At 39.7% G+C, this 26,364-nt stretch overlaps 1 protein-coding gene across 1 annotated transcript; it reads left to right on the forward strand.

The window, feature by feature from the left end:
* Positions 1-1,474: 1,474 nt before the first annotated feature.
* On the forward strand, positions 1,475-25,266 carry TKT (transketolase). The gene is made up of 14 exons (XM_032193899.1): positions 1,475-1,722; positions 6,805-6,922; positions 8,464-8,577; positions 9,218-9,315; positions 10,956-11,147; positions 11,945-12,063; positions 13,546-13,739; positions 14,393-14,557; positions 15,793-15,949; positions 19,142-19,272; positions 20,518-20,601; positions 20,778-20,871; positions 22,509-22,631; positions 24,963-25,266. Exons 1-14 carry the CDS (start codon positions 1,616-1,618, stop codon positions 25,148-25,150), a joined length of 1,884 nt encoding a protein of 627 aa, XP_032049790.1. The 5' UTR covers positions 1,475-1,615; the 3' UTR covers positions 25,151-25,266.
* Positions 25,267-26,364: the final 1,098 nt, after the last annotated feature.

Here is a 26,364-nt window from a genome sequence, read left to right on the forward strand (position 1 = left end):
CAATCTAGACCATGTTTTTAGAGTTCCTAAACTTAAATTAACATCTATGTGATTCTCATCAGGCACTTCAATATCCCAATTTTATTGTCCATAACACTTATAAGTGTCATACTAAAATAAAAAGATTTGTGTAACTGCTTCTGCAAGAAGAAAATAAAGTAGATGACTTATCTAATTATTTTAAAGTAGATAGATTGGAGCACAGAAAATGGCAGTTGCAGCAAACAACCTTTACACAGTGCTCTCTAAAATGAACTCTGCACTTTGCTACTGTCGGGTTTGGTTGTTTGACTCCATTTTTTCCTTCTTCTTGGCATATAGCCTATTTCTAGTTTAGTATTTCTTCTGAGTTTTTTTTTTTTTTTTAATTAAAAATGTTTTTGAAAAGACAACTGAAGGAAACAGGTAAGCTAGCAGAGTCCAGCCTACTTTTATTTGTAACAATAAACTGAATAGTTTGTGGAAGAAAGTGTAGCCTTCCTGTGGTAAGAGTTTCACATGTTACTTATTAGCTGGGATTTGCCAAGTGAGCATGGCTACTTTATAAATACAGCTGGTTTCCCTTACTGCTGAAACCCAGAGTCTTCAGACAGCTGAAGACAAAGGTGCAGTTTTCTTGAATGGTACACATCAGTAATGCCTTCAGAAGAGAGATAACAGTAGCACTAATATTCACTATGAGTAACTGTTTACATTTAAAACATATATCACTTTTTTAAACAATGTAATGAAGACATGCTATGAGTGGACACAACGTTGAAAAACATGGAGAGCGGAGTGCACTAATAGCAGCCTTCATAAGCAAGGCATGAAGGTTTTGATTCTTATGTGTGTTTTCTGTGGGTTTAATATATATATATATAAAGATTGTGGCTTCAAGTACTACTGGAGTTTTCCAGAACAAACATTACATTTTTAGCGTGCCTAGTTAAGTTTGTAGCTTTAATGACTTTAACATCCTAGTGTTCAGAATTGCTAAAGAAACTGTGTTTTCTGCTTGAGGACTGATGAATTCAGCCTATTGAGCTAAACTCTCTGTGCTTGTTAAATGAGGAGAGCTGGGAGAGCTCTGCGTTTTGAACGCGTGTGACTGAAATGTTGATTCTTTCTTGAAAGCAAAGGGCAGACAGCAATTCCACAACAGTTTCTTCTCGCTGCAAACGACTACACGCGGTGCAGTGACGTTCTTTAACAGGCAAGGACAGGCTCGAGGTGGAAACCCACAGAAATAGCTTCGCCTGATGGGGTTTGAACGATGGAAGAGCGCGAGTTGGAGACCCACCTCTGCTCCGAGCGGCTGTGAGAGGCCGCGAGGCAGCGAAATGGCGCCCGGGGCACCTGCGCGCTGCCCCCCGAGCCGCCTCCTATCGGCAGGGGGAGCCGGCGGGCCCCGAGGCCGGACCGGGCCCGCCTCTCCGGTGGGGGCCGAGCCTCCCTCACTGTCTCCTGCCCTCCGCCCGTCCCTCCCTCGCCTGCTCTTTCTCTCCGCCCTCCCCGCACAGCCCCGTCGAGGCGCGCTGCTCACGGTCCTCACCGAGCGCCGCCGCCCCTGCCCGGCCCCAGGTGCCGCCGCCACACGACCCCCGCTGCCGCCGCCGATTGCTGCTTGGCCCCCATGGAGGACTACCACAAGCCCGACCAGCAGACGCTGCAGGCCCTGAAGGACACGGCCAACCGGCTCCGCATCAGCTCCATCAAGGCCACGACCGCGGCCGGTTCGGGGTGAGTGGGGCGGGCGGTGCGAGCCCCGAGAGGGGCTGCTGGGGGCTCTCCCTTTCTCGCCCTGTTTCCCGCACAGCACTGAGCGGGGGGTGGGGGGATGGAGCACCCCGCGGCGGGGGCGGGCAGCCTCCACGCAGGGCAGCCGCGGCCACAAGCCCCGTGTGTCCCGCAGCCCGCGTGGCCGTGCCGGCGGGGGCCCCGCGGGATGCTCCGTCAGGAAATGGCGGCGGGCGAGGCGCGGAGCGGAGCGGCCCCGGCCCGGCCCCGCCCCGGGCGGCGGCGCTGTGGCCGTGCCGAGCCGGTGCAGGACTGAGCACCAAAGAATTCGTGCCCCGGGCGCAAACAGTTTCTTTTTCATTTCGTGCCCGTCAGTTGGAAGTAATTCTCCACAGAATTTCAAGTGAGCCCGAGTGGGATTATCTGTGAAATGCCCGCGGTCTCCAGCGGGCGGTTTATTCAGGCCTCTGGACAGGATTTAGCCGAGTCTCTGATGTGTGCAGATTCCAGGGTTATCCTTCCTTTGATCGTGCTTTACCTATGGAAAAAAAATATCTGCAGACAATCCACTTTGACTCATGTAAAATTAAAGCCATTTTTTCTGCTTGAATAATGCATTTGAGTGCTTTCACGTAGAATGTGGGCCTTTCATATTCCATCTTGTGGCAATTTCCCCCCTTTGGATGTCTTTGAAACTGGCTGTAGTGTGTGGGTTTTTTTTTTTTCTTCTCCCCCCCTCCCCCCTTTTTTTTTTTTTCTTCTCTACATAGCTGAAGGAATCCTTTGGACACCGAGGTTTCTGTGGAGAAAGGTGGCCTGGGAAACATTTCCAAGCTTTCTCTTTGAATTGCCTTACACTTTCCATTCTGTGTTGGGCATGGGCTGCCTCACGTGGCTTGTTCTCAAAGCATGCAGAATCTGAACTTACTCATTCCTTTTCCATGCAGCAAGTGACAATAGTGCTTTGGTTCACTGTGTAAAATGGGGTGTTGGTGCACGAGGAGCCTCTCAGCAAGCCATAGGAGTGGGTTTTTACCAAGCAATAAAAACTTGGTTGGTCCAGTCTGGAGAGGGAAGTGCAGGACACCCAACAATTGCTCTTTGATTCTTGATTTGATTCAAAGCTCCAATGTATAGTGGATATTATACAAGCTTATGTGAAATTACTGGTAAGAAAAATTGTGATACATCTGATTAATATAGCTGAGGCTTCAGTCTTGTGGTTCTACTATGTATTGTATGCAGGCCACAGATGTGTGTGTTACTGATTCTCTTATCTACAGGTAAAATTATCTCCATGTAGCCTGATGTGAAAATAAAGAATGAGGATCTTGCCACACCATTTGCTTTTCTTCTGTGGTTCACAAAATTCAGAAATCTGGTATTAGCGCCATTCTCCCAGTACTGATGAAGAAATGGTTAAAATAGCTTTGCTTGAGCTATTTATTCCTGTGTTGTACAATACTGAGTACTCCGTGCATAGGGATATTTCATTAATCACTACAGTTTATTCTAGCTCTACTTAGAGTTGTGTAGAGTCTGAAATTATTACACAACCTGATAATGAGCAAGTTACAAAAGATGGGCTCTGGAGGAAAGATAATGCTGGCAAGTTATATTTTTTATTAATAAATGTAAGATTTGCTTACCAAGATGGTGTCTTATTGCGCCTAAAAGGAAAAGAATTTCAGAATCTGTGGGAGCATTAGGCAAATGACATACATTTCTAAAGCAATTAAGCATTATGAATGTGTTTTCCAAATAGACAGTGAGCTTTGTTTGAAGTGCTAGCATAGTGTAAGAATGTAGACAGAGAAGTTTGATTGCAAGTTACGTTTAAATAGAGGCTTACTCTTAAAAAGGAAAAAAAAAAAAGCCGTGTCATGCTTGCATTGACTTTTTCAAGGAAACTAGTATTTGTTAAAGGCGTAGTTTGTAAAAGTGACAGAAATACTTGCAATAGAAACACTTCAAATGAAAGAGAACCTGCCAACTTCTGTCACAGAAGTAATTTCTGTAAACTGTGGCATGTGTTGCTGGAAAAGTGGTTCAGTGGTAGGTAGGACAAGCCAGTTCTTGCAGTCTTTAGTTGTGTTTCATTAAAGAAAGTATAGCCTTTGTCTGGACAAGGGCTAAGATACCAGGGAATATGGTCCTTAAGATGCTCAAATATGTAATTAACTGTGATGAGTCCCTTATTAGCTGTAGTGGAAAAATCCGGTAAACTGGAAACAAGTGCCTAAAATGCCTTAGGTGGGGAAAAAACTTTATTAATTTAATTGTAAAGATTGAACATACTTGCTTTTGGGTGTGGCCGAGCTTTCCTTTTAGATAAGCAGTGCGGACATTTTGATCAAAACTGGTAGAGTACCTTTTGTAGCTAATGATAAACTTCTGCAGTTTTGAAACAGTGTCTGCTTCCTAGAATTAGATGGCTAAACTCTTGAAAGTGGAAGCTGCCAGAGTTTCTTAAGAAGCAGTTAAATTTCATAACATGTGGTATGATCACTTGTTGCAGATTTTCTTGCATATTTTATCTTTGTCTTTTACTCGATATTCCATTTTAACATTCTACTACAGTTCTCCTCAGATGAAATGACTAGACATGTGTATGTGGAGATAATATAAATTGATGTTAAGTGGAAAAAAAGTTCTATTGTGTAATTATTTTACTCTTTATTTCTGTGGATCCAAAATTTCAGGATTTTAATTATTTTTTTTGTTTCCTATAGAAGGGCTGTATTTCAAATCTAAGAAAGTTCTATGGTAGAACCTATTGGGCAGAGAAATGTACTCATCAGACCATTGCCACAAAGTTCTAGGTTGTTGGTTAGTCAAGAATATATGCGCAAGATAGTGTGAGAATAGTGGTGATGAGTTGCTGTATTTTTCTGCCCAGTATGAGTATGCCAGATACACTTTGTTAGGCTTAACAAGGAATTTTTAACAGAATTTGTTAGGAAATTATGAATTAAAATTGGAGCAGTTGATCTAGTTAGGATGGCTATATTTAGCAAAATTATATAGCTGGTTTTAGAGTGATTTATGGTCTGTTATGTCATTAAATTTTAGGTAACTTCTGTTAGTAGGAATTCATTTAATTAACTATTAGTTTTAACAAGTTTTTTTGTTTTTTTTTTTTTTAATTTTCACATCATTTAATAAATTTTCTACTTTTTTTTTTTTTTCCACGTGCTACCATTTTAGGTTGTTTAAAACTTTTTTTACCAAGACCAGGAGTTCATAGAAGTATGGTTAAGTATAAAGTTAATAAAATTCAAGGAATGAAAGCTTTAAACAAGCATGTAAGGCTTATTGATTAACTCGAATACATATTTACTAATATGTTTGAACCATGGTTTAAAGCTAATTATTGTGGTTCCCTGTGTGTGAGTACTTACTAAGGGATGGACACTAACCATAATTTATATTTTGCTAGTGTTTTGCATGTTTTTATTCTCTTATTATTAGCACTGTTGGGGATGTTGGGAGGGAAGGTTTATTACTACCAGAAGAGAGTATTGTCATTAAAGTTCTAGTTCTAGAAAGTGTTGTCTAATCCTAACATGCATGGTAAAATGTACATGTGTAAAGAAAAATGAAGTGTGACTTTTTCATAGTAAAATTGTCCTATATTACAAAAAGGGTCTAATATTTCAAAGAGTATCATGTTAAAGATAAAAAAATAAATGTTGGCAGAAGAGAAAAGTGGGGCGAGAGTGTTTTGGTATCAAAGCTGTTGTTGGTTTCTGGAGCCATAACTCTCCAACTGTTCATCACTTACTTTCCTGTACTTTAGAATGATCCTGTTTACACCAGGAAAATCTGAAGAAAAAAATGCTCCTTTCACATTAAAAAAAGATTAAAAAACAAACAAAAAAGCAATAACTCTCTGTGTTGCTTTAGAGTTCTATTCAAAGTAAGTGAAAACCCAAGGCTGATATACTGAATAGGTCAAGTAGGGACCATCTTCAAGGTAAAAAAGAACCACAGCAATCATTATTTAACTTACAGTAACGTAGATAAAAAAAAAAATTGTATGCCCTTCTGATACACTTAAATGAAATATATACATTGTGTTGGAATAACTTAGTATTTGCCACATGGGAAAAACTCATCATATAATTTTATTTTTATTTGTTTGCTGTTGTATGGCATATCCGCTTCTGAAGGGGGCCAGTGTATTTCAGAGGCAGGCTACAGTTGAAGTATTCATTTGTGTTGCTGCTAAAAACTGTTGCAAAAGTTGTCTCAGATTGCTCAGTAGAAGAGAGACTGTCCAGCTATTTCTAAATCTTTAAACCAATTAGTTTAATTTTTCAAACTTATCTAGATATAAATTTGGAAAATGGTGGTCCTTCTTTTTGCCTAAGATTAACCAAATTGGTATTTTATAATGTGTATCTGGATGTTTATTATTTTAATAACAAGCTGGAGATAGTAGATATCTGTGTTCAGTGTCAACAGATGAACTGTGTATTATCTAGTGCCTTCTCTAGAAGTCAAAATTCTGGTTCAAACACTTCAAACAGCGAAATAATGAATCATTTAAAAAAAAAAAAAGTTATACAGTTCCAAATGTTCCAGAACATTCAACCCCAGTTCATCTTACGTTACCAGTTCCTGCCTGTGCACCGAGGCCTGAACATGTCATGGTGTCACGTGTTTAATTCCTTCATTCAGCGAGTGGCCAAAGTACCTCTGCGTCAAGGTGAATTCTTGCCTCAGACAAGTCAGCAGGGTATGATTTGGGGCACGGGGTGTGTGCTGCTTCCTGTGCTCCCTGGTCACTGATTCAGGTGCTGTCCTTTGTCATGAAGAACAGAGAGCTCTAAAAGATGTCCTTGATCCGTCACTGGCATCTATATTTAACATCCACTTTAACTAGATAACAAGGCTCCTTTGTCTTAAAGTGCAAGTGATTGGCATTGGGGTAATGGTAGATGGGATGGGTTATCACAGATGCTTTTAGGCTGTGTGTTTTAACGCTGAGGGGTAGAGGACAGGTAAAGTGATGTTTTCTTAGGATCACATCTTTAAAACAATAATGAGAAGTGGTAATCTTGGGTCTGTCTTGACTTGTAGCCACCCTACATCATGTTGCAGTGCGGCAGAGATTATGTCTGTGCTGTTTTTCCATACCATGAAGTACAAAGTGCAAGATCCCAGAAATGCCAGCAACGACCGTTTTGTTCTCTCAAAGGTAAAATCCTAACTGTTATGCTATATGGTTGCTAGTAAAGAGCTGTCTGTAAATCACATTGATCTGTCTTCCATGACTTGCACTTATTTATGCTTGCATCCACTGACAAGTCTATTGCAAATGTTTGAGAGCTTGGAATGTGTTTACTACAGAAATATAAAAGTTGGTAGAGTTAAGTTGTAGCATAACTCAAAAATCATTAAAAAGTATCTCTGCATTGTGTCTTGGCTTGCCTGAATTTCACTATGTTAAGTTGTTCTGATATTAAATAATAAATGTTATCATGTTGTCTATAAAACCTATCAGGAAATTCAAGTCTGCTTTATCTTGGCATAGCTAATTTTCTCACCAGTAAGTCACAGTTAGCTTTTGGGCTCCACTTGTTAAATGCAGCCATACTGTTATTAGTGCTCTAATTACTGTCAGCTCTTCAGAAGTGTTGTAGGAAGTAGCTGTGGTGGGTTAGTGAGTCGCTTGCATTCCTGCTCTGCCAATATGGTGTTAAAGTCAGCAGTACTTCTGAAGCCACTCTAGTTCAGAAAACACATGCAAGCACAACCCTGACTGCCCCTGAATAATTTCTTGTTGCCTTTTGCTTTGTGCCCTTGTGCATCATGGGGACATTTTGATTGTGTGCCTTAAGGGCGGCTGAGGGGCCTTCAGGAAAGCTCCCAGCAGCTGAAGCAGTTCTCTGCTCAGTCAGAGCCCCTCACATGGTGGCTTGCAGTAATACTGCATAGCTGATGGTGCCTGTCTGTTATGTCGGTTATAGCTGTTGCCACTTCTGACTGCCTTTCCAAATGAAGTAACTGGGTGAGAAGCCCATAGCTAATGTTGAGGAGCTAAAACGATAAGACAGGATAGCTTCATCTCTTTTACCCCCTCAGATTAAACAGGATTTCTGCCCAGAGTTGCTAAATGGCTTCAAAACTGTGCGTGCTTCTGCTGACTCCTAATGGCTCTGTGGTGAAATGTGGCTGCTACGTTGTAATTGTCCAGATTAATCTAGCCACAGGGATCTGATTGTATAAAGCTTCACATTTTGCTGATTGGCATGCCCTGCATCTTGCCTTGCACACTTGGGTACTGTGGAAGTTTTAGTGGGAAAACACTTTCTCAGCCATCTGCTTACTGACTGAATGACCAGCGCTCTGTTCTTGAAAGTGCTACCTAAGCAAATTGAATCAATCAAGGTGTTTCATTTTGATATCAAAACTGATTTTTGCAATTGGACCCACATGACTGAGAGACTTCCTTATTCTTCAAAGTTAATTTTCTTGAGGATGTCCTAAATGGCCCTTGAGTGCAGCATTCTCTGTACCTTAACTGCAGTCAGATATTTGGGCTACTTTAAGCATGGGCACTGAGCACATGGTAGGAAGCATCAGAGTGTATGTTGTATCGTAAGAATGGTTTAGAATTTGAACCCGTTTTGGTGGACCCAAGAAGCTGATTATAGACCTCTTCTGCTTTGTAGACGTTTATCTTGTTAATAGGATATTGTGAAACTTCTTTTGCTTAAAATTTGTGTTTCCCTCTAGGGTCATGCAGCACCGATTTTATATTCTGTTTGGGCAGAGGCCGGCTTTCTACAAGAAACAGATTTACTGAACTTGAGGAAAATTGATTCTGTCTTAGAAGGACACCCAGTACCAGTGAGTGCTTGTAACCTTTGATACAACATGGTGTTTTCTTAAAAAATAAAATAATAATAATAATAAAATATATATATTGCTGCAAGTCTTGGTTGCCAGTTACAGTGCAGGAAAGATAAAGATTTCCATGCAGGTTTATGTTGATATTTGTGGCTTCACAATTGAGTCAGGTTCAAATGAGTGTGCAAAAATAACCTTTAGTGTTCTAGTAAACTTCTTCTGCAGTCCTGTATGACAATATTATCTGTTTATAAAGGGTTGTATAAAATATGTCTGGTTTTGCTCTATAAGAAGTTTTGAGGTATTTTAAGGGTTTATATCCCATTTGGTTGACTTTCCATTTCCAATCAGTTTTTTCAATTATTTTTTTATTCAAAATTATCAGTTCTTAACTGTTGCCATCCCAGGCACAGTTTAGAAATCCCTGAGCTATAGGTAATACTCCCTCTCAGAGAAACTAGTTAGCCTGTGACACTGACCACTGAAGTACGTGCATAGCTGGGAGAGGGGAAGAGGGTGAGGTATGGAGGGACTTGCACTATACTGTCATGCCTGAGATGTTGAATTTTGGTATATGTTGAACCATCTCTTGCTTTTCTGTTTCTTGGCTGTAAAATAATGATTGTATTTTTATTATCAGAGACAAGCATTCACTGATGTGGCTACTGGATCCCTTGGGCAGGGTCTTGGTGCTGCATGTGGAATGGCATACACTGGCAAATTCTTTGACAGAGCCAGGTAATTCCATCTTCTTATTTCATCATTATAGGCGTTCAGTGGGAATGTTTTGTGAAAATATAAATTTATTTTTACCTTGGAGGGGGAAGGGAACGGGGAATCCTTTATTTTGTTTTTCTCCTTTCCCAAGTCTTAACTTAAGTCTTAATTCAGGTTTAAAATAATAAAAATACACCCTGGTAATTATGGATCCATCACTAGTGAAACTGGGAAAGATTTGGAGGTTATCAAGAATTGGTGCATCTGCTCATTCATTTTGTAACCTGTCAGCAAGGTGATGTTCCTGCACAGAGAAGGCAGTAAGTTGCTGGAGCAGCCTCTAACTTACAGAGAGTAATTGATAGCAATTTTGAGACTCGTATGCCTCCCCTTAGAGGGAAGGAATAAAGTGGGGATGCATTTGTTCAAAGTCAGATGACAAATAATGGACAACATGGATCTGGATGAGGAACTGTTACGGTCAATAATAGCATTACTGAATCATAAAGTCAGGCTTAAAAATGTTACCTGAAAACCACTTGATTCCATAGAGGCAAAAATGACTGCTTCTGCCATTTGTTTTGTGGACAAGAAAAGTAGATGTCTAAAGTCAAATCTGTATGAGGAGGAAAGTAGCCTCATGTAGTTGATTTATTTTATGTGACAGTTCTAGTACATTCAAACGTAGGCTGCCCAGTTAATGTGCCCTACACTTCACTAGCTTGAAATCATTTGTGTGAAAGATGACTTGCTGATTTTAATTGAATTTAGCAGATGCTACGTGTGGGGAAAAAATTAACCAGTGGTTACTTGATGGAAGAAAAAGGTGATGTTGCATGCAGTAATGGGGAGAAGCTTGTGTGGACAGAGTTCAGATCTAGCTAAAGGCAGGTGGGATTTGGATCAGAAGTCTGTAAGAGCTTAGTGTCTAGTAAAAAAAAAAAATCACTAATGGCTATCTTATATTTGGTTTTAAAAAAGAAATCTTTGAAGCCTAACATACTATTCCATTTTAATTTTAATAAATAATAGCTTTGTCATCCAAAAAGATAGTGAGAACAGAATTAAAACTCAGGACTGAATGCCGTAGAGGAGATCAGACAGTAATCCTGCAGAGTTTTGCCTAAATAAACAGCTTCATTGTACACAAAAGTAGTATACAAAATAGTATCATTTGGTTTTCTCTTTCCTCAATTTGGTTACGTGACAGGTGTTAATATGTAGCTAGATTAACTCCCGATTTATAGTTTCCTGAAATGAAATTACTGACTGACCTTCCAGGGAATATATACTAGGAATGAGGAAGCAGGCGTTTACCTTTCATGCATTGTCAGTGGCCTTGCTGAGTCACAGTGACAGTGTTGAACGGCCCTGTTCATTCAAGCCTTGTAATAGGAGGCTTAAAACCTAATTTTCTTAGAGAGAAAAGTTTGAAAAAGTATCTCTCATCTTAAATATTTTCTTGTGTGTAACAGCTCAGAAGTACTTTGATTTGTCTAAGGTTACATAAGGTAATCTGAAGTGAATCAATTGACCAATATTTGGAATAAACAAAAAACCTCTCACCAGGAATTGTTAAGAGAGATTTTGCTTTTGATTTAGTTCTGCTTATGTGTCAAACCATGTTTGTTTGTTTGTTTGTTTTTAATTTCTTTTTCCAGCTATCGAGTGTATTGTCTGCTCGGAGACGGAGAGTTATCTGAAGGCTCTGTTTGGGAGGCAATGGCCTTTGCTGGGTTTTACAAGCTTGATAATCTAGTTGCTATATTTGATGTTAACCGTCTTGGACAAAGTGACCCTGCACCTCTGCAGCATCATGTTGAAATCTACCAAAAACGTTGTGAGGCCTTTGGGTATGTGATTGGAAGAAATTCAGTATGCTCTTCCGTTTGAAACCACATTTTATTTGCCTTTTTTAAAATTTTTAAAATGCACTTTCAGCTCTAAAGGGAACCAACACCAAGAAAGATGGTCTTTCATGGTTGCTGGTACTAGTAGGCTATATTTGTGCAGCAGGAACACTAGAAGTGTCAGAATTGTTGTTTAGAGGAAAAATACAAGATACTCAGATAAGTTTGTTAAGAGGATCTAGTTCTAATGACAATGAATACAGATATAACTATCTGTGACCACGGGTACTGTCTTAGCAACTAGATCAGAAAAACGGGCATAAAAAATGTTATTCCCAATAGAATTCTTTGTATGGGCTTTCTGTAGTTTAGAAATGTTTATTTTTTATGCAGATGCAAAAATCCATGACAAAAAACAGTCAGATAAAATATCAACCGTACAAATTATGATGGAGCATTTTAATGGTTTTAATCAATTTTCATTGTTAGTTTTTTGATTGCTAGATGTGTAATTTGATCTTGTATGTAAAAATTGGTTTTATTTTTGAAGAAATGTAGGATAACTTAATGGATTTTGCCAGTAGCTGTTAATCTGTTTGTGAGTCATATGGCCTTATTTAAAAAAAAAAAAAGATATTTTATCTTCGCAAATGAATGCTAGTTTACATTTCTGGCGTGTTTCGGGTCTCTTAAAAAGACACTGCATTGGAATGAAGTTAGTATTCGTTATTGTTGCTAGCTACCAGAGGGTGTCATATGCTAACACCATTTAGAAACAGTTGATCTGTTTGTGTTCTTAGCTGGCATGCTATCATTGTTGATGGACACAGTGTGGAAGAACTTTGCAAAGCCTTTGGGCAGGCCAAACATCAGCCAACAGCTATCATTGCAAAAACTTTTAAAGGCAAAGGCATATCAGGTAATAAACCATCCACTGTTTTGTGTATAATACGTGTACTGCAATAATGATGCAATTGTTTAAAAAAATAAATTGAAGTCTAATATCTCATAGATTTGCAAATGGTTATAATACTAGCACTTTTATCACTTGGTTATATTACAATGCATTCTGAAAAATCATAATTCTACTCTATTGGTTTTTCTTTTTTTTTTTTTTATAAAGGACATTAGATTGGCCCTTCATTGGAACCAGGCAAAGATGTGACTCAGATCTTAACATCAGCCAGCTGTGTTAATTGGGCTTTTATAGATCTCCAGTTATAGAGTAGGATTTCCTCTGCTGTCAGCTGTACTTGTATGCAGAGACTGCTGTGAGACAGAGAAGAGAGTAACTTGGTCACAAAAGCTCCATGCTCCCCGTTGCAGATAATGAGTCTGCTAGTTACCAGCCTGGCAGTATAAAATGCACAGAGAATGAGGGATGTCACGTTTGCAGTTTTGATAAAACTTCATGAGATGTGGTACATAAGACATCTCATCATATTGTAGGTTATTTCATACGATCTGATGTGTAATTTTGACAGACACAGAACACAGCACTTCAAAGAGATGATTTCATAGGTTAGCAGCTCTACATTTTGGAATTCATGGGTCCTCTGAGATCCTTTCATAGTTTTCATGTGTTATGAGTCTTAAGTAAATGTGATATTCCAGTGGACAAACGATTATGCATTTGAGCAACAGTGTGTAAGAAGTCTTTCAAACTATACTTCTTAACAGCATTAGTGCTTAAAAATGATTTTGGCTCTTGGAGGTGAGGAGATCTATGCTAGCTACAATAAAATGGACTCTATGCATATTCAACCTGTCAGACATCACCATGATTCTGTTCAGCTACAGGATTTAGCAGCACAGTGTGGATTCTTCTTTCTAATCAGCTAAAAATTATTAATAGCAAGGGTGAATCTCTTCCATACTTTTAATTAAGCAAGCAAGCAAAAGCTGTTATTCCTAGTCACTTAGTGAAAAACATATCAGCCTGAGAGGTGATTTTACTGTTAGTGCTAGGTGCACAAACATGAGTCAGCAGAAGCTATTAAAGCTGTAAAACTGCAGGGCTTGTTTGAATTAGACAGCTTGGTTAATTGTTGTTTAAAACTTAGTTTTTGTAGTACTAACTGCTGCAATTTCATGTTAACTATTCACATTGATGGACTGGATATTTTAGGTACCAATTTAAAAAATAGTTTCACTAGAAGACACTGGAAGTTTGTTGTCAAGAATGGTCACTAGTCTGGAATGTTTGGAATTTGACTCTTTCTCTGATGTGTTTGAACATGTTTTTATTAATGCAGTTGAATACTATTGTAACTGCTTACAGTAGGAATAAGGAAATTCTTTGGAAATGATATTAGAGTGTCATAGTCCACTGCTCTTTTGTCATGGTAAAATCTGTAACTAAAAGATTAAATATTTTTCTTATTTGTAATAAAATGTGCAGGTGTTGAAGATAAGGAAAGCTGGCATGGAAAGCCACTTCCAAAAAACATGGCTGAACAAGTAATTCTGGAAATAGATGAGAAAATCCAGAACAAGAAAAAACTTTCTCCTGCTCTCCCAGAAGAAGATGCACCTGTAGTAAATATTAGAAACATTAAGATGCCATCTCCACCAAGTTATAAAGTGGGAGAAAAGGTACTCCCTTCTTTTCTCAAAGTTTGACAGATGTCTGAAGCATAAGACTGTTTAGTGGGTGACGAGAGAACTTGTTTCCCATGGTATCCTTTGCCACGATTTCTACTATTCAAATCTTCCCATCCAGTTTTTAGTATCCTGGTACGTACATACCTATGTGGTGTGACACACAAACATTCTACTTGCCAGGTATTGAAAGGATATTTTAAAATAGATTCAGATCACTCTGTGAATTTGTGATCATTGTCAGTTATCCGAACTATTTTATGTGTAAATAAAACTGAAGAAGCACTGCAAGGTTTGTTCAATCTCCCTGGTTGGAAAGCAGGAGCAAAAATATTGGTTTGTTGATTTTGTAGACCTGGTTGATAGAGACCTATCTGGGTAAGGTTTTCAAAAATTTCTAGCTGGACTGGTAGGGAGTTGCTGGTTTCAGCATAGATACGTGTCCTTATGCTTCACTATTTTCCTTTATTTACTCTCCTGAGGCACGCTTCTCAAATGTAGTTATCATAGTGTTAACACTTAAAATGAGTTTTTGTTTTGTTTTAATTTTATGTGCATACATTCAAGGAAAGATGAGAAAAATGAGTAAACAAAAGCTTCTAAAACCAGAAACTTGTAACAGTACTGCTATACTTTTCTTTTCCTAGTGGGCTACCCGCAAAGCTTATGGTGTTGCACTTGCAAAACTGGGCCATGCTAATGATCGAGTGATTGCTTTGGATGGAGACACAAAGAACTCTACTTTCTCAGAGCTTTTCAAGAAAGATCATCCCAGTCGCTACATTGAATGCTACATTGCTGAACAGAACATGGTAACTGGTCTCTTGTTTTCGTGAAGTACTGCTATTACACAGCAGGATCTGGAACCGTTTAGTCTGACTCTTCAGAAAGTGAGGTTTCAGTTTTTTCATATGTGTGCTCATGGATACTGAATTTTACTTAATGCGTATGGAAAACCTAGGCTGTGGCAGAAGCTTACAAATGTAATACAAAAGGAGTGCTTCTAATCAGCCTGTTCTAAGTCTTCCATTGTCTTTCTTATTTTTGTGGTCACACTGTCTGCAATTCGGCAGAGTGCATGGAGATAGCAACACGTAAATTATAGTAATATTTCCTGCGGTGTGATTTGCAGAGGGTCAATTCTGAAGAGACTTTTTAGGCTTTTTTTTCTTCACAGGAAATGGAATACCACAACACAACATGACAGTGAGCTCTATGCTAGACTGGGGTTTGAAGGTGAGGACAGAGAAGTAGTTAATAAAAGTTGGCCTCATGTAATTTGTACAGAAAGGACTAATATTTGATAATCTGTTGGACTGAGTCAGTTGCCTCTATATGGTTCACTGAAGCAAATGAAATTAGAGACGTAAATTCAGGCAGAAATGGGTTGCTGTCTTTAATGGTTTATAACTCAAGAACCCGTGGACTGTCTCTTGCAGATTTTATGCTAGGGCAGTTTCATGAGCGTGAGTCAGGCATTTTGTATTTACATCAGGCTGAGAAAAATCTGGCTGTGAAGGAACATGTGTAAAATAAATGCATGGGGTAACTGTAGAAATAAATGATTTAATAACATGGTTCTACTTTCCATCCTGCTGAAGAAGGGTCCTTCTAGTAAACACCAATCTAAGTGATATGGGTGAATCCATTCCCCATTTAATAATGATGTTTTTCATCTGCTGGAGATAGTCAATACCATGTACTTTGGACTGGCAGCGTAAGTCCTTGATCCAGGAGGAGGATGGATAAGTTTTAAAACTCTGAATGGCTGCTTGCTGCAGATGAAGAGAAGCTGCTGCCAGTAAGGATCAACAATACCAGGTAGCAACTAAGGCAAGGAGTAGAAATGCTGCAGAACAGATGCTGAGAAGAGTGAGTTGCTTCTCTTTCCTTTTTGGAAAGGTCAGTGATTAGGAGGAGAACTGGAGAGAGGTTTTTTAAGTGCGTTGAGGGCTTCTTGCTAAAGTCCCATGGATGATCTCTTGGAAACTAATAAAACTTGATAAATTAGGAATTCAGTGTTCCTGTATGATCTCCCTCTTTTCAGGTGAGCATTGCAGTTGGTTGTGCCACACGTGACAGAACTGTTGCTTTCGCCAGCACCTTTGCAACCTTCTTCACACGGGCATTTGACCAGATCCGCATGGCTGCCATCTCTGAGAGTAACATCAACCTCTGTGGGTCACACTGCGGTGTTTCTATTGGTAAGGACATCCTGGAGTTACTTGCTAGCGCTTCCCATTCGTTTAATGATTTGTTCAGTGGTCAAAGCTGAGTGCTAAAGCTTTTTTAAAGATTCATCATTCATAAAGCTAGCAGTAGAGCCATTTTTGGGAAGCAGTAATATTTGTAATTTTATATCAAGCACAATGCTGCATTTGGAAAGAATGAGAAATTTCAAGTCTGCCTTAACTTGTCTTTTTTTCCTCTTCTATCAGCTTGGCTTGGTAAAAGTAGGACTTTTCCCTACAAGCCTGAAGTGCAAAGCAATACAAAGGAGTCGGTTGAAAGCGAGGAGCTTTGGTTCCGTTCCATCTTTGCAGTGGACTTCCTCTGTGATGGGAATAGTCACGTGGTTATACCTCTTAAAATGAGAAACTAAGGGTATTTGGTTTTGCACAGATAGTCTTGCCCTCAGATCTCAAAAACACTTTACAAAAAAAAATATTTTTGTATTATTCTGCCTTTTAACATCACCAGTTTTAAATAATTGCTTCAGTCTTTCTCAGTATTTCATAATACTGGAGCAGTAAATGTATTTATTAAAAAAATGTAAAAACATTCCAACCAAACAGAACTTAAAATGCTAATAAAACAGGAACTGTGAATCTGTTATGTAATGCAGGAAATTGGCGTTACCTTCTCTGGTCTTTGCCTTCCTGTTATAACTGTTTAATGCATGTTAGGTCATGTTAGGGTTTGCTTTTGGTTTGATGAAGGGAAGGCTTTTTTTTTTTTTTTTTTTTTTTTTAAAGAAACCTGTAAAGATCACCCATGAAAATAAGACCAGACTTACAAACCAAGAAGGAAAGTGCCAATAAACTTTCATGCTTGAAATATTACAAGGTATTCGTGGAGAAAAAGAAAGAGGGAGAGAGCTAATGAGGGTGGTGTTCTTTGCATACATCCATTTTTGTAGTTGATTTAATGGTTTTGGCTAGCAGTATGGCTTGCACAAGGGGTGGTTTTGTTGTTCTTGCTTGTTTGTTTGAAGCAAATTAGCTAGCCTGGCCTGTAATATTGGTAAAGCTATACGGATTTAAAGATGCTATTAATATGTGTAGTCTCATCCAGAACTTCAAGCTTAACTTGCAGTGGTGTAGAATATGCTTTAGTGAAGGAAGCTGTAAGTAGAGTATATCAGATTATGGCTTCTATATGTCATTAAGGGAGGGATTCTATTACAAGCCTCTTTTCTTTTTAAAATCAGTCCTCCCACCTCTTCACAGTCGAGTTCAATCCAGTTTAAGTCTTTTAAGCAGCAAAGGGTGTTGGTGCACAAGCCAATTAGCTTCTATCTTTCTTCATTTAAGAAGATGAAACTGCTTTGGGTTACCTGGATTGTCTCCTAGAACTACACTTCCAACTTTGAATTTTCAATGTTTGAAATGTTTTGCTGGGAGCTGTGATTGGGAAGTGCACGCTTAAATTTATAAAGCTGTTTGAGTAACAAACCTGATTTTGGCCTCAACTCCAGCTTCCAAAAACCCAAAGTGTTGCAATGGAATTCTAAAAGACAATACTACAGAGAAATCTTTTAACTGTTAGAAAATTCAATTTTAAATGGAAGGGTATGAGTTAAGTGTAATTCCTATTAGAACTTCGGGCCTGCATGGATTTCAGGATCCTAACTAGAGCTGTGGTGAAAATTGAAGATTTTTTAATGCAGTTCTAGGGCTTTTGGTGCTTTGAAATTTGACCCATGAAATTAATCAGAGAGAATTACCACAACGACCTTAACAAAAAAACTTGTTTAGACTGCCAGCTTTACATTCTAGTTGTTTGATACTGTTCATAGTACGCACTCAGGTTTTGCTTAAGCTGTAAATATATGTTTTGAGGATATAATTGAAAAATTATTATTTTTGAGCTTCATTACTCTCAAAATTATTAAATTGGGATTTTTGTCAAGACACATGTGGGGCAGAACTCAACCTAGTGCTAGTTTGTGAATTACTGGTATGAACGGTGAATGCTATTATTGTTGGCACTGTAATAGCAAAAGTGGAACAGACAAGCATGAGTGGAATATCACTTCAGGTAAGGTACCTGTTCATTTTGTTCTTTGTAATTTCACTTTTTTTTCTATGTATGCATTTGAATGCATTTCAGGAAAGAAAAATCCCCTTGAATTTCAATTTGTTTGTCAGAGTGCATATAGATTTAAGGACTGTGATGCTGGAGATACTTCTTTTGTGACTGAACGACGAGACTCTTTTTCTGGTTCATGCATACATTATTAGTATTATATAGTGTCAGAATTCAGTGACTGATTTCCTTAACATCTTTGAAGCTCTTCAGAGTTTTGTGCTGCTCTTGTTAAAATTCTCTTTCCTCATGGGCTTGGCCTTCTTGAGTCACAGGTAGTGGGCGCATGTGGGAAGGCTTCTTGCCCTGCTTCTGCTTTGCAGGCTGTGACATGACTGGATTCAGAACTCTGCATGGTTACTTTGGAACAGTGCCGTTCCCAAAGGCCCTTGGGAGGGGGTTGTGGGGGTTGTTTCTTTAAGGGAATTGATGGCATCCAGCATGCTCTGTCTAACAGTCCTTGTCATAGATTTGCAATTCAAGCCATAAGATGCTTGAATACTTCAACAACACAGGCACCTCATTGCTCTTCCAAAAGACATTCTAAAGTATTAAAATACGTATCCTGCGTTTAATCTTGAAGTAAGCCTAAGAATTGGTGTAGTGTGTAGTTGTAGCAAAGTGGACTCTCCCTTTCTGGTGGTACACATGCAATTCTCCTTTCACATTTCCAGCAGATGAAATCTAGAGTAACATCACTGACAACTGCAAATTTTGCTTGTAAGGCTTCAGTACATGTAAATCTGAAGATACTTAAATATCCTGTGACCCACTTTCTATGTCTGTATCCTTCTCATTTTGGTTGTCTGCCCTTTGGGTTGTTTTATTGTTGCACTTTATTTTCCATTTTTTCTTTATAACCCCAGTTCTCTTTCCTTTTAGTCTTTCTATCTTTATTTACTGTTTAGACGGTTCCAAGTTTAAGGAGAAGATGATTCTTTTCTCAAGCAGGTAGATTTGCATGTCCTGTGTGTGCCTGATTTTATTTTTACATACACATATGCATAGTACTGGTTTGCACTGAACCTCATATTGAGTGATTGTCAAACTGCACTTATCTTTCTGTAACCCTGGTTAATTGTTTTTAGGTGAGGATGGGCCCTCTCAGATGGGACTGGAGGATCTGTCCATGTTCCGAGCTGTTCCCAATGCTACTGTCTTTTACCCTAGTGATGCTGTAGCCACTGAAAAAGCAGTGGAAATAGCTGCCAACACCAAGGTTTGCATCAGACAATTTGAGTCAGAGAATAATATTTTATCTGTACTTTCTTGTTGCTGCTGGCATGTTTTTTCAATTTCTCTGTCCACTTAAATTGCTTCAAAGGCTCCAGCGTGGCAGTGGGATGTTTTCTTTTTATGGAAAGTTGCAAACATTCTGCTCTGGCTAGTGCTGAATGAACAGTGTGGAATGCTGTGGGCCATATCTGGGGAGATGTAAATGATTACACAGTGATTGCAGCTTGGGTCTAAATTGGCTCAGAAATAAGGGCAAGCGTTAACTCATGTTGGTCTTTAGCAAACTTAGAAATTGTACACTCTTAAAAAGATATCTCTGGCATCGAAACTGAAGCTGGATAAGGAAAGATAAATTTGTCTTGAGGAGTTTGATCATCAAGTGCCTATGAAAGCTCAGGAGTCAGGTCCTCTACTGCCATCTCACACTCAATGTTTTTGGAGCTGTTGAGAACTGGTACTGACACTAGTTGACAATCTTACTGGTCATCTTTTTCTCCTTTGATAACAATGGATTGTAGTTAAACTGGGAGATGGCTAAAGAGGACCAACAGTTCCTATATGGCCATGGCTGGGTGCCTGATTTCTCATATTTATTTCAGCTAATTTGTCATAGTAACGTGCAAACATCATTGGTAGCACTGGGTCAGATCTCCTTGATTGTTACTTCTCTTTGCTTCCATAGCAACTTACCTTGAGCAAGGAATCTGAAAAATTTCAGTCATGCTGGTACAGCTTTTAAGGGGAGTAGTGTGGAAATGTGACATGTAACACATGTGTTGAGTGGGCTGTGGGAAAAAAGATGAGTGAAAAAAAGGTAAAGAATTGTAGAGCAGTATGAGGGAGAGATTAGATCTGAGTAGTGGTTTATTACTTCCTTTTGGAAGGACATCTGAATATTAACTAATGAAAAGTGTATTTCCTTGCTTTCAGATGAGCATTTCTTCCTTTGCTTTAAAGCTGCTAGAGTAAAATATGCACGTGTATGGAAAAGATCTCAGATTCTAATTAACTCAAGTAGGATTCTCCATTTCCACGAGAGAACAGAAAAGAAATTAAGATCTTTGAATCAGAAAGAAGACAGTAAGTTACTGGCATGTTCTAAGAAGAGGTGAGGGAAAACTGAAGAGTGAAGAACAGACAATTAGAAAAAGTCATTTTGCTGCATTTTTTTTCATTCAGAATGTCAGTGCCTTTCTGTTTTTATAACTCATCCTTTCTTTGGAAACAGGGCATTTGCTTCATAAGAACTAGTCGTCCTGAAAATCCTGTCATTTACAACAACAATGAGGAGTTCCATATTGGACAGGCAAAGGTAAATATTGTCTAGGGAATCAGAAAATTAGAAAAAAATATGCCAAGTTATTTTCTGTAAAAGCCTCTTTCCTTCTAAAGCATTCTAAAGCCAAAGCTTTGATCTCTTAATAAAATTTCCAGAAATGGTAGAAACAACAAGACTTATGAAAAATGCATGGAAACATTTTCTTGTAGGTGGTCCTGAAGAGCAAGGATGACCAAGTGACTGTGATAGGAGCAGGAGTCACGCTGCATGAGGCTCTGGCTGCAGCTGAGCAGCTGAGAAAAGGTGATCTTTTTTTTTTTTTTTTTTTTTTTTTTTTTTTTTTTTTTTTTACTTTATCATTTACTACAGCAAAGAAATCAATACTGGTCAACCTAACTGCTCACCCTTTGTACTGGTTAAATATCAACTACCAAAATGTTACAGACAGCTGGTCACCAGCTAGCTGATAAAGTGCAATATGGTGTATATATATGCCAATCTTGCCTAATGGAGTAGGTTTTAGTTAGCAGCATTAGTAGCAATGAAAGTTGCTGGACTGGTCAGATCAAAGGTCTCCTTAAAATTGCTGTCCTGTCTGAATGCGCTCTTAGACAGAATTTGGAGAAGTGTATAAGAAGCAGGAGTGGTCTCTGCTTGGGTGGGCTAGTGCACCAACATGATCGAATGCAATCAGACTGGGGCCAGTTAACGCGCAGCTTGCCAGCTGAGCCACAGCAATGGTGTGTGCTCTCACACAGTGCTGTCAATACACAGTGCATATGTGTAGATACGGTTCACTGCTAACTTGATTTTTTGAATGAACATATCAGCATTTAGCTAGAGTAGGAGGTGAAGATCCTGTGATAGTGCTCAAATACACTGACATTATCTGACAAAGAAAATAAAAATCCTGTGAAATAAGAAGAGAAAGAAACCATGAAAATCCACCTGTGAGTCAGTGGCCTATGCCCAGGAAGAGACTACAAATAGTAAGAGATAATACAATTAATGCTGCCTCTGGCTTAGGGGTAGCTTTGTATTTGTACAGATATTGTCATGTCCTTGAACCACCAGGCTTAGGACACTTTGAAAGTGTTATTTTTAGATCTGTTATTTTGCTGCATTTTCCATGCTTCGCAATGCACTGCTGACCATGAAATCTCTGACAATGGAGAGATACTCCCTTACTGTAGAGGCAGCATCTAATGCCTAAAATATAGTGGCCACAAAAGAGCCTTCAGTCACAAAACTGTCACCATAGTGTAGCAGAGGGTTTCTGTGCACTACGCCAGTTCCTTACATCAGTAAGGGTCAATGTAGTGATTGCTGTTCTGTATGCATCTTCAGTGAGTAATCTGGCCTGCCTGTCAGAGCAGGACCAATGCTGATTTTTGTGCTAATTTAAGGGTGCTGTAATCAGGGCTGGGGCAGCTCAAATAAGTATACCTGTGAGGTGGGCAGCCTGCAATGGAGAATTCGGAATGCTTACAGATTGAAGAAGCAGGAAGAAGTTGTGCTTGGCTTGACAGTAAAATTAAAGGTAAAATAAAGGTCTGGAGGAAAAAAAAATAAATGCAACAATCTGAATAAGAAGGATTTTGTGGTGGATGGATCCTGCTCTTACATTTGGGAAGGCCAGTTCAGTTACTGCTTTGCTAATAGGCACTCATATTGACCCTGAGTCGCTTATCCAAGGCCTTTCTGTCTCCGTTTGATCTGTGGAATAGTTGGATATTGCTATATCACAAGGAGCACCAAGAAAGAATACATACAAAGATGAAGGTTGGTTGGGTTCTGTTAGGCAAGCCATTATTACAAATACCTGGGAGTTAGTGTAGGCAGCTTTCAGAATAGCTCTAGAAGATTACAGGCCTGTGCTGCTTTTGTTGTCTTACGTAGTCCAAGGCCAAGTTGCAAATAACTTAATTGTATTTCTGCAGAAAAAATCTTCATCCGGGTGATTGACCCCTTCACTATAAAGCCCCTGGATAAGAAGACAATACTTGAAAATGCAAGAGCAACCAAAGGCAGAATCATCACTGTTGAGGACCATTACCATGAAGGTGAGCTGGGTCCCAGAGGTCAGAGTGCACACCACAGGCCCCCAGGGCAGCTTCTGATGAAAAAGAGAAGTGTGAGGCCCACTGCTGTGGTTCATTCAGTTAAAACAAGAGAGGTTTCAGCCTTTTCGCATTGCTGTTATGACTGTATGTTGACAGGGCTGAACGCTTTCTAAGGTAATGGGTTAATCAGAATTGCATTTATGGTTTACTTAGCTTTGTGTCCTTCTGTACACATGATGCAAGTGAAGTCTTCATTCCTTTGTTCCCAGTGAGAGTGTAAATTCCTGCTGTGGTGCAGTGACTGCACAGAACAGCCTCAGAATACCTTTTACAGCAGCTGTTCTGTAAGAGAGACCTTTGCTATGCACATTTCTTAAGCTTTCCATTTGTCCAATAGCTTGATTCCAGCTGTTTTGTTTTTTTTTGAAATCAGATGGTTTTGTCAGTTTCAGCAGTCACTGGGAGAAATTTGTCTCTTGCTCCTTCACCACTGTAAAAGAATGGATCAGGGTCTGTGAAGAACCAGAGCAGTGTGCATACTTGCTGGAGCTGTTTTGTTCCTGCATTACAAACCGCCTGCAGGCTGGCTCAGAATCTGTCACTGGCATATGGTAGTGTTCTTCACCTGAGAGCAAAATGTGCACATATGCATGCAAGAAGATGATTCCCAAATAATCTTCAGATAAAAAGCTGCTTGGGAAAAGCAGAGTAGTCTCTATAAGACTCCCTCAGCTTCTGCACTGGGTTCTTATTTGCATGAGTAAAACAGTTCCTTTCCACTTCTGATGATCTCTGTGAGAATTCTGCAGGACCTTGGTTTAAGAGTTGATCAGCTGCTCGGGAGCTGATCATCTGTTCAGCTGCTCTGCTGCCTCTTGCTCTTTGACATGACTTTGTGCACAGGTTTTCAGGGGCCTGTGCACACATGTCCTGTGAGGGTGAGCCTGCACGCAGATAGAACAGCTGCTGTGAACAGCATGTCAGGCTTTCCTCTACTGGGGGAGCTAAAGAAATTAGGGGGGAAAAAGAGCATTAGTAGATACTGAAGATATTTACTAATAGATATTAGGAGAACGTTATCCTCCTTCAAGGTGAGTGCCTCTCTTGCCAGATCTCTGAAGTGAGCTGGTATTTCTGTAAGTACTAATTACGCCATACTTCTGTTCCAGATCATAGAGGGTATTTGTGTTACTGAGCCTCGTCAATTCTAGCTTATCTTTCAACTTTTAATGAATATTTTACTGCAGATTTGCAAAATGGCAAAATCCCACTGAGGTAATGAATCTGTGATTTACACTGGCACAGCTTTCTGTATATGATGCAATCAAGGAAGGTCAGGTGTACACACATCACAAGCCTGAATGCATTGCAAACCCACATCATGCTGATCTTAGCAGCCGTGGGTGCCTCTGGCTGGAGGCTGTTTGGTTAAAGCACAGTGTACCCATAGCTGGGACAAGCCCTGCATGTTCCTGGATACACCCTAATTGTAACGCAGCCCCAGGATGTCTCTACTGTCAGGCTTTGGAGCACATGCAGCCCTGTGCTTTCTTGTTCACTAGTATTCCCGCTTCCAACATCTCTCCTGCTGCCACGCAGTTCCCCATTGCACCCTTTGTCGTTGTGACTGGCAGTCACACTGAGCACTAAGCAAAGGTAGTGAGTGTATTTATTACACAACTCAGCTGCCTAGTGGCATTTACAGGCATTATGAAAAGATGGAGCACATAAATTTGGTTGAGCTTGGTGGGAATTTAAGCACATCAGGTATATTTGTAAACGTTCTCCAGTCTAAATACATCTTAAACCTGGCCCTCAGTTGGCTGATGCTGAAGTGGTGAGGGATTCGTGACCCTATGCCCATTAGAGGTATATTTCTTACTGCCAGTTGGTAAGTACTTCAGAAATGTTAGGCTGGTTGTCCTTGGAACGTCTTTAAAATACTGAATTGGTTTTGTTGCATAACTGGAGGACTTGGATAGATATTGTGACGTTTCTTGTAAGTATATGAATTGTGCAGACCTGATCATATTTAAATTTCTAAATGCCTTTAAAATTTTATTTACTTGACCGTGGGCTCAAGAGAAAATGTGTTAGAGCAGGCTTATTGAACTTCTTCTCTGATTGTCTGACAGGTATCCTAGCCTCATTTCTTCTGTCTAGATCCTCTTGGTACCAGTGTGCCCTCCAAGAGAGCAATTACAGCACTGAGCTTGTAAACAGAAAGACAAAAAAAAAAAAAGTGATCTCTGATTTTCTGATTTTGATTTAAAAGCAATCTGTATGTTGCCCATTGAAGCATACACTTCAGACAGACCTTTTTTTTCATAGGTGGCATTGGAGAAGCGGTGTGCGCTACAGTAGTGGGTGAGCCCGGTATCACAGTGAACCGCCTGGCTGTATCTCACGTACCACGAAGCGGGAAGTCAGCTGAGCTCCTGAAGATGTTTGGCATTGACAAAGATGCCATTGTGCAAGCTGTTAAGGTGGCAGTGTCCAAATCAAGAAATGCGGAGTAGCTTGAAGCATCTTGTGCTATGTTACACAAAAGCAGTGTTCAGAGAAGTACTGTAAGTTTAAGGCAGGCAAAGGTGCTTTATGTAGAGTTCTAATAAAAATACCAGCTTAAAAAAACCTTCTGTATTTCAATATGTTTTTTCCCGAGGGATTTCTCCAGTATGGTTAAAATCTCAATATCTTTAGCTGCTAAAAGCTTCCAGTTATTTAACAAATGGTGGGCAGCAGCCCTTTGTGTACCTGTGGCACAGCAGCAGGGTTTTCTGCTCTGCAGCTAACCTCTCCTCTGGGAGCTCTGGGGTGGGAACGGTTGCATGTTCACTGACCGTCTAAGTGGGCTGTGCTTCAGCAGGGAAATTGAGTAGTGGGTGTAGTAACCTAGAGTGAATCACGTAACTTGTTTTTTTTGTTTGTTTGTTTTGTTTTGTTTTGTTTTGTTTTTGCTTGAATTTACTACTGAAGATTAAAATCCTGTTGAAGAGAGTTGGGCAGAAGGACATAATTCTTCCCTTGCTGCCAGGAGAGTTCATCAGCCCCTCTTCTGGATAGAAATGTTATTCACTGGATGATGAAAAGTAGGAACATGTATTGCACCAGGAAGGTGACTAGTACCTTTTCTTTGATTTCTCCTCTGTGCATTGCCCCACAAACATTTAGGAAAGAAGGAAGGACCCTGAGTGCTGGATAATGGGAGCCTAGTGGAGGGAGACGGAGCTGGTCCTGAGGAACCAACAGAGGGAGGTAGAGGCCCAGCAGAGCTGTAGCATTGAGTGATGAGCTGTGGGCTCAGGAGGGACTTGCTGGACTTGGAGAGTTATAGCTGACAGGAGCACAAGCTCTTCTAAGGAGTTTGAAACTCTTCATAGAATTCATATCATATTTTTGAGTGTTTGGCAGTGTTGCAGCAAGGGTGATAGAGGAGACCAGAATGACAGCAACCTCTTTGGGCAAGAGGCAGAAATGTGTTAAATGCTGAGGTGGACTTGAGAAGGAGGATCTGAAAGAACATCAGGAAATTTCCAGGTACCAAAGAGGATGCAATGAAAACAGGTAAGTTGCTTTTTCCATAGAACTGACTTCTCTCACATGATCTGCTTTATGTTGTGGGTAGCTGTTCATCCCACATGATGGGGTCCACTGTCATTTTTAAGTATTTTTCCACTTCTACTTTACCCATGAACTGGTTGTTTTCATTCTCTTGTCTGCAGAGTGCCAA

This window comes from Aythya fuligula, chromosome 10 (genome assembly GCF_009819795.1).
Source record: "Aythya fuligula isolate bAytFul2 chromosome 10, bAytFul2.pri, whole genome shotgun sequence".
Lineage (NCBI taxonomy): Eukaryota > Metazoa > Chordata > Aves > Anseriformes > Anatidae > Aythya > Aythya fuligula.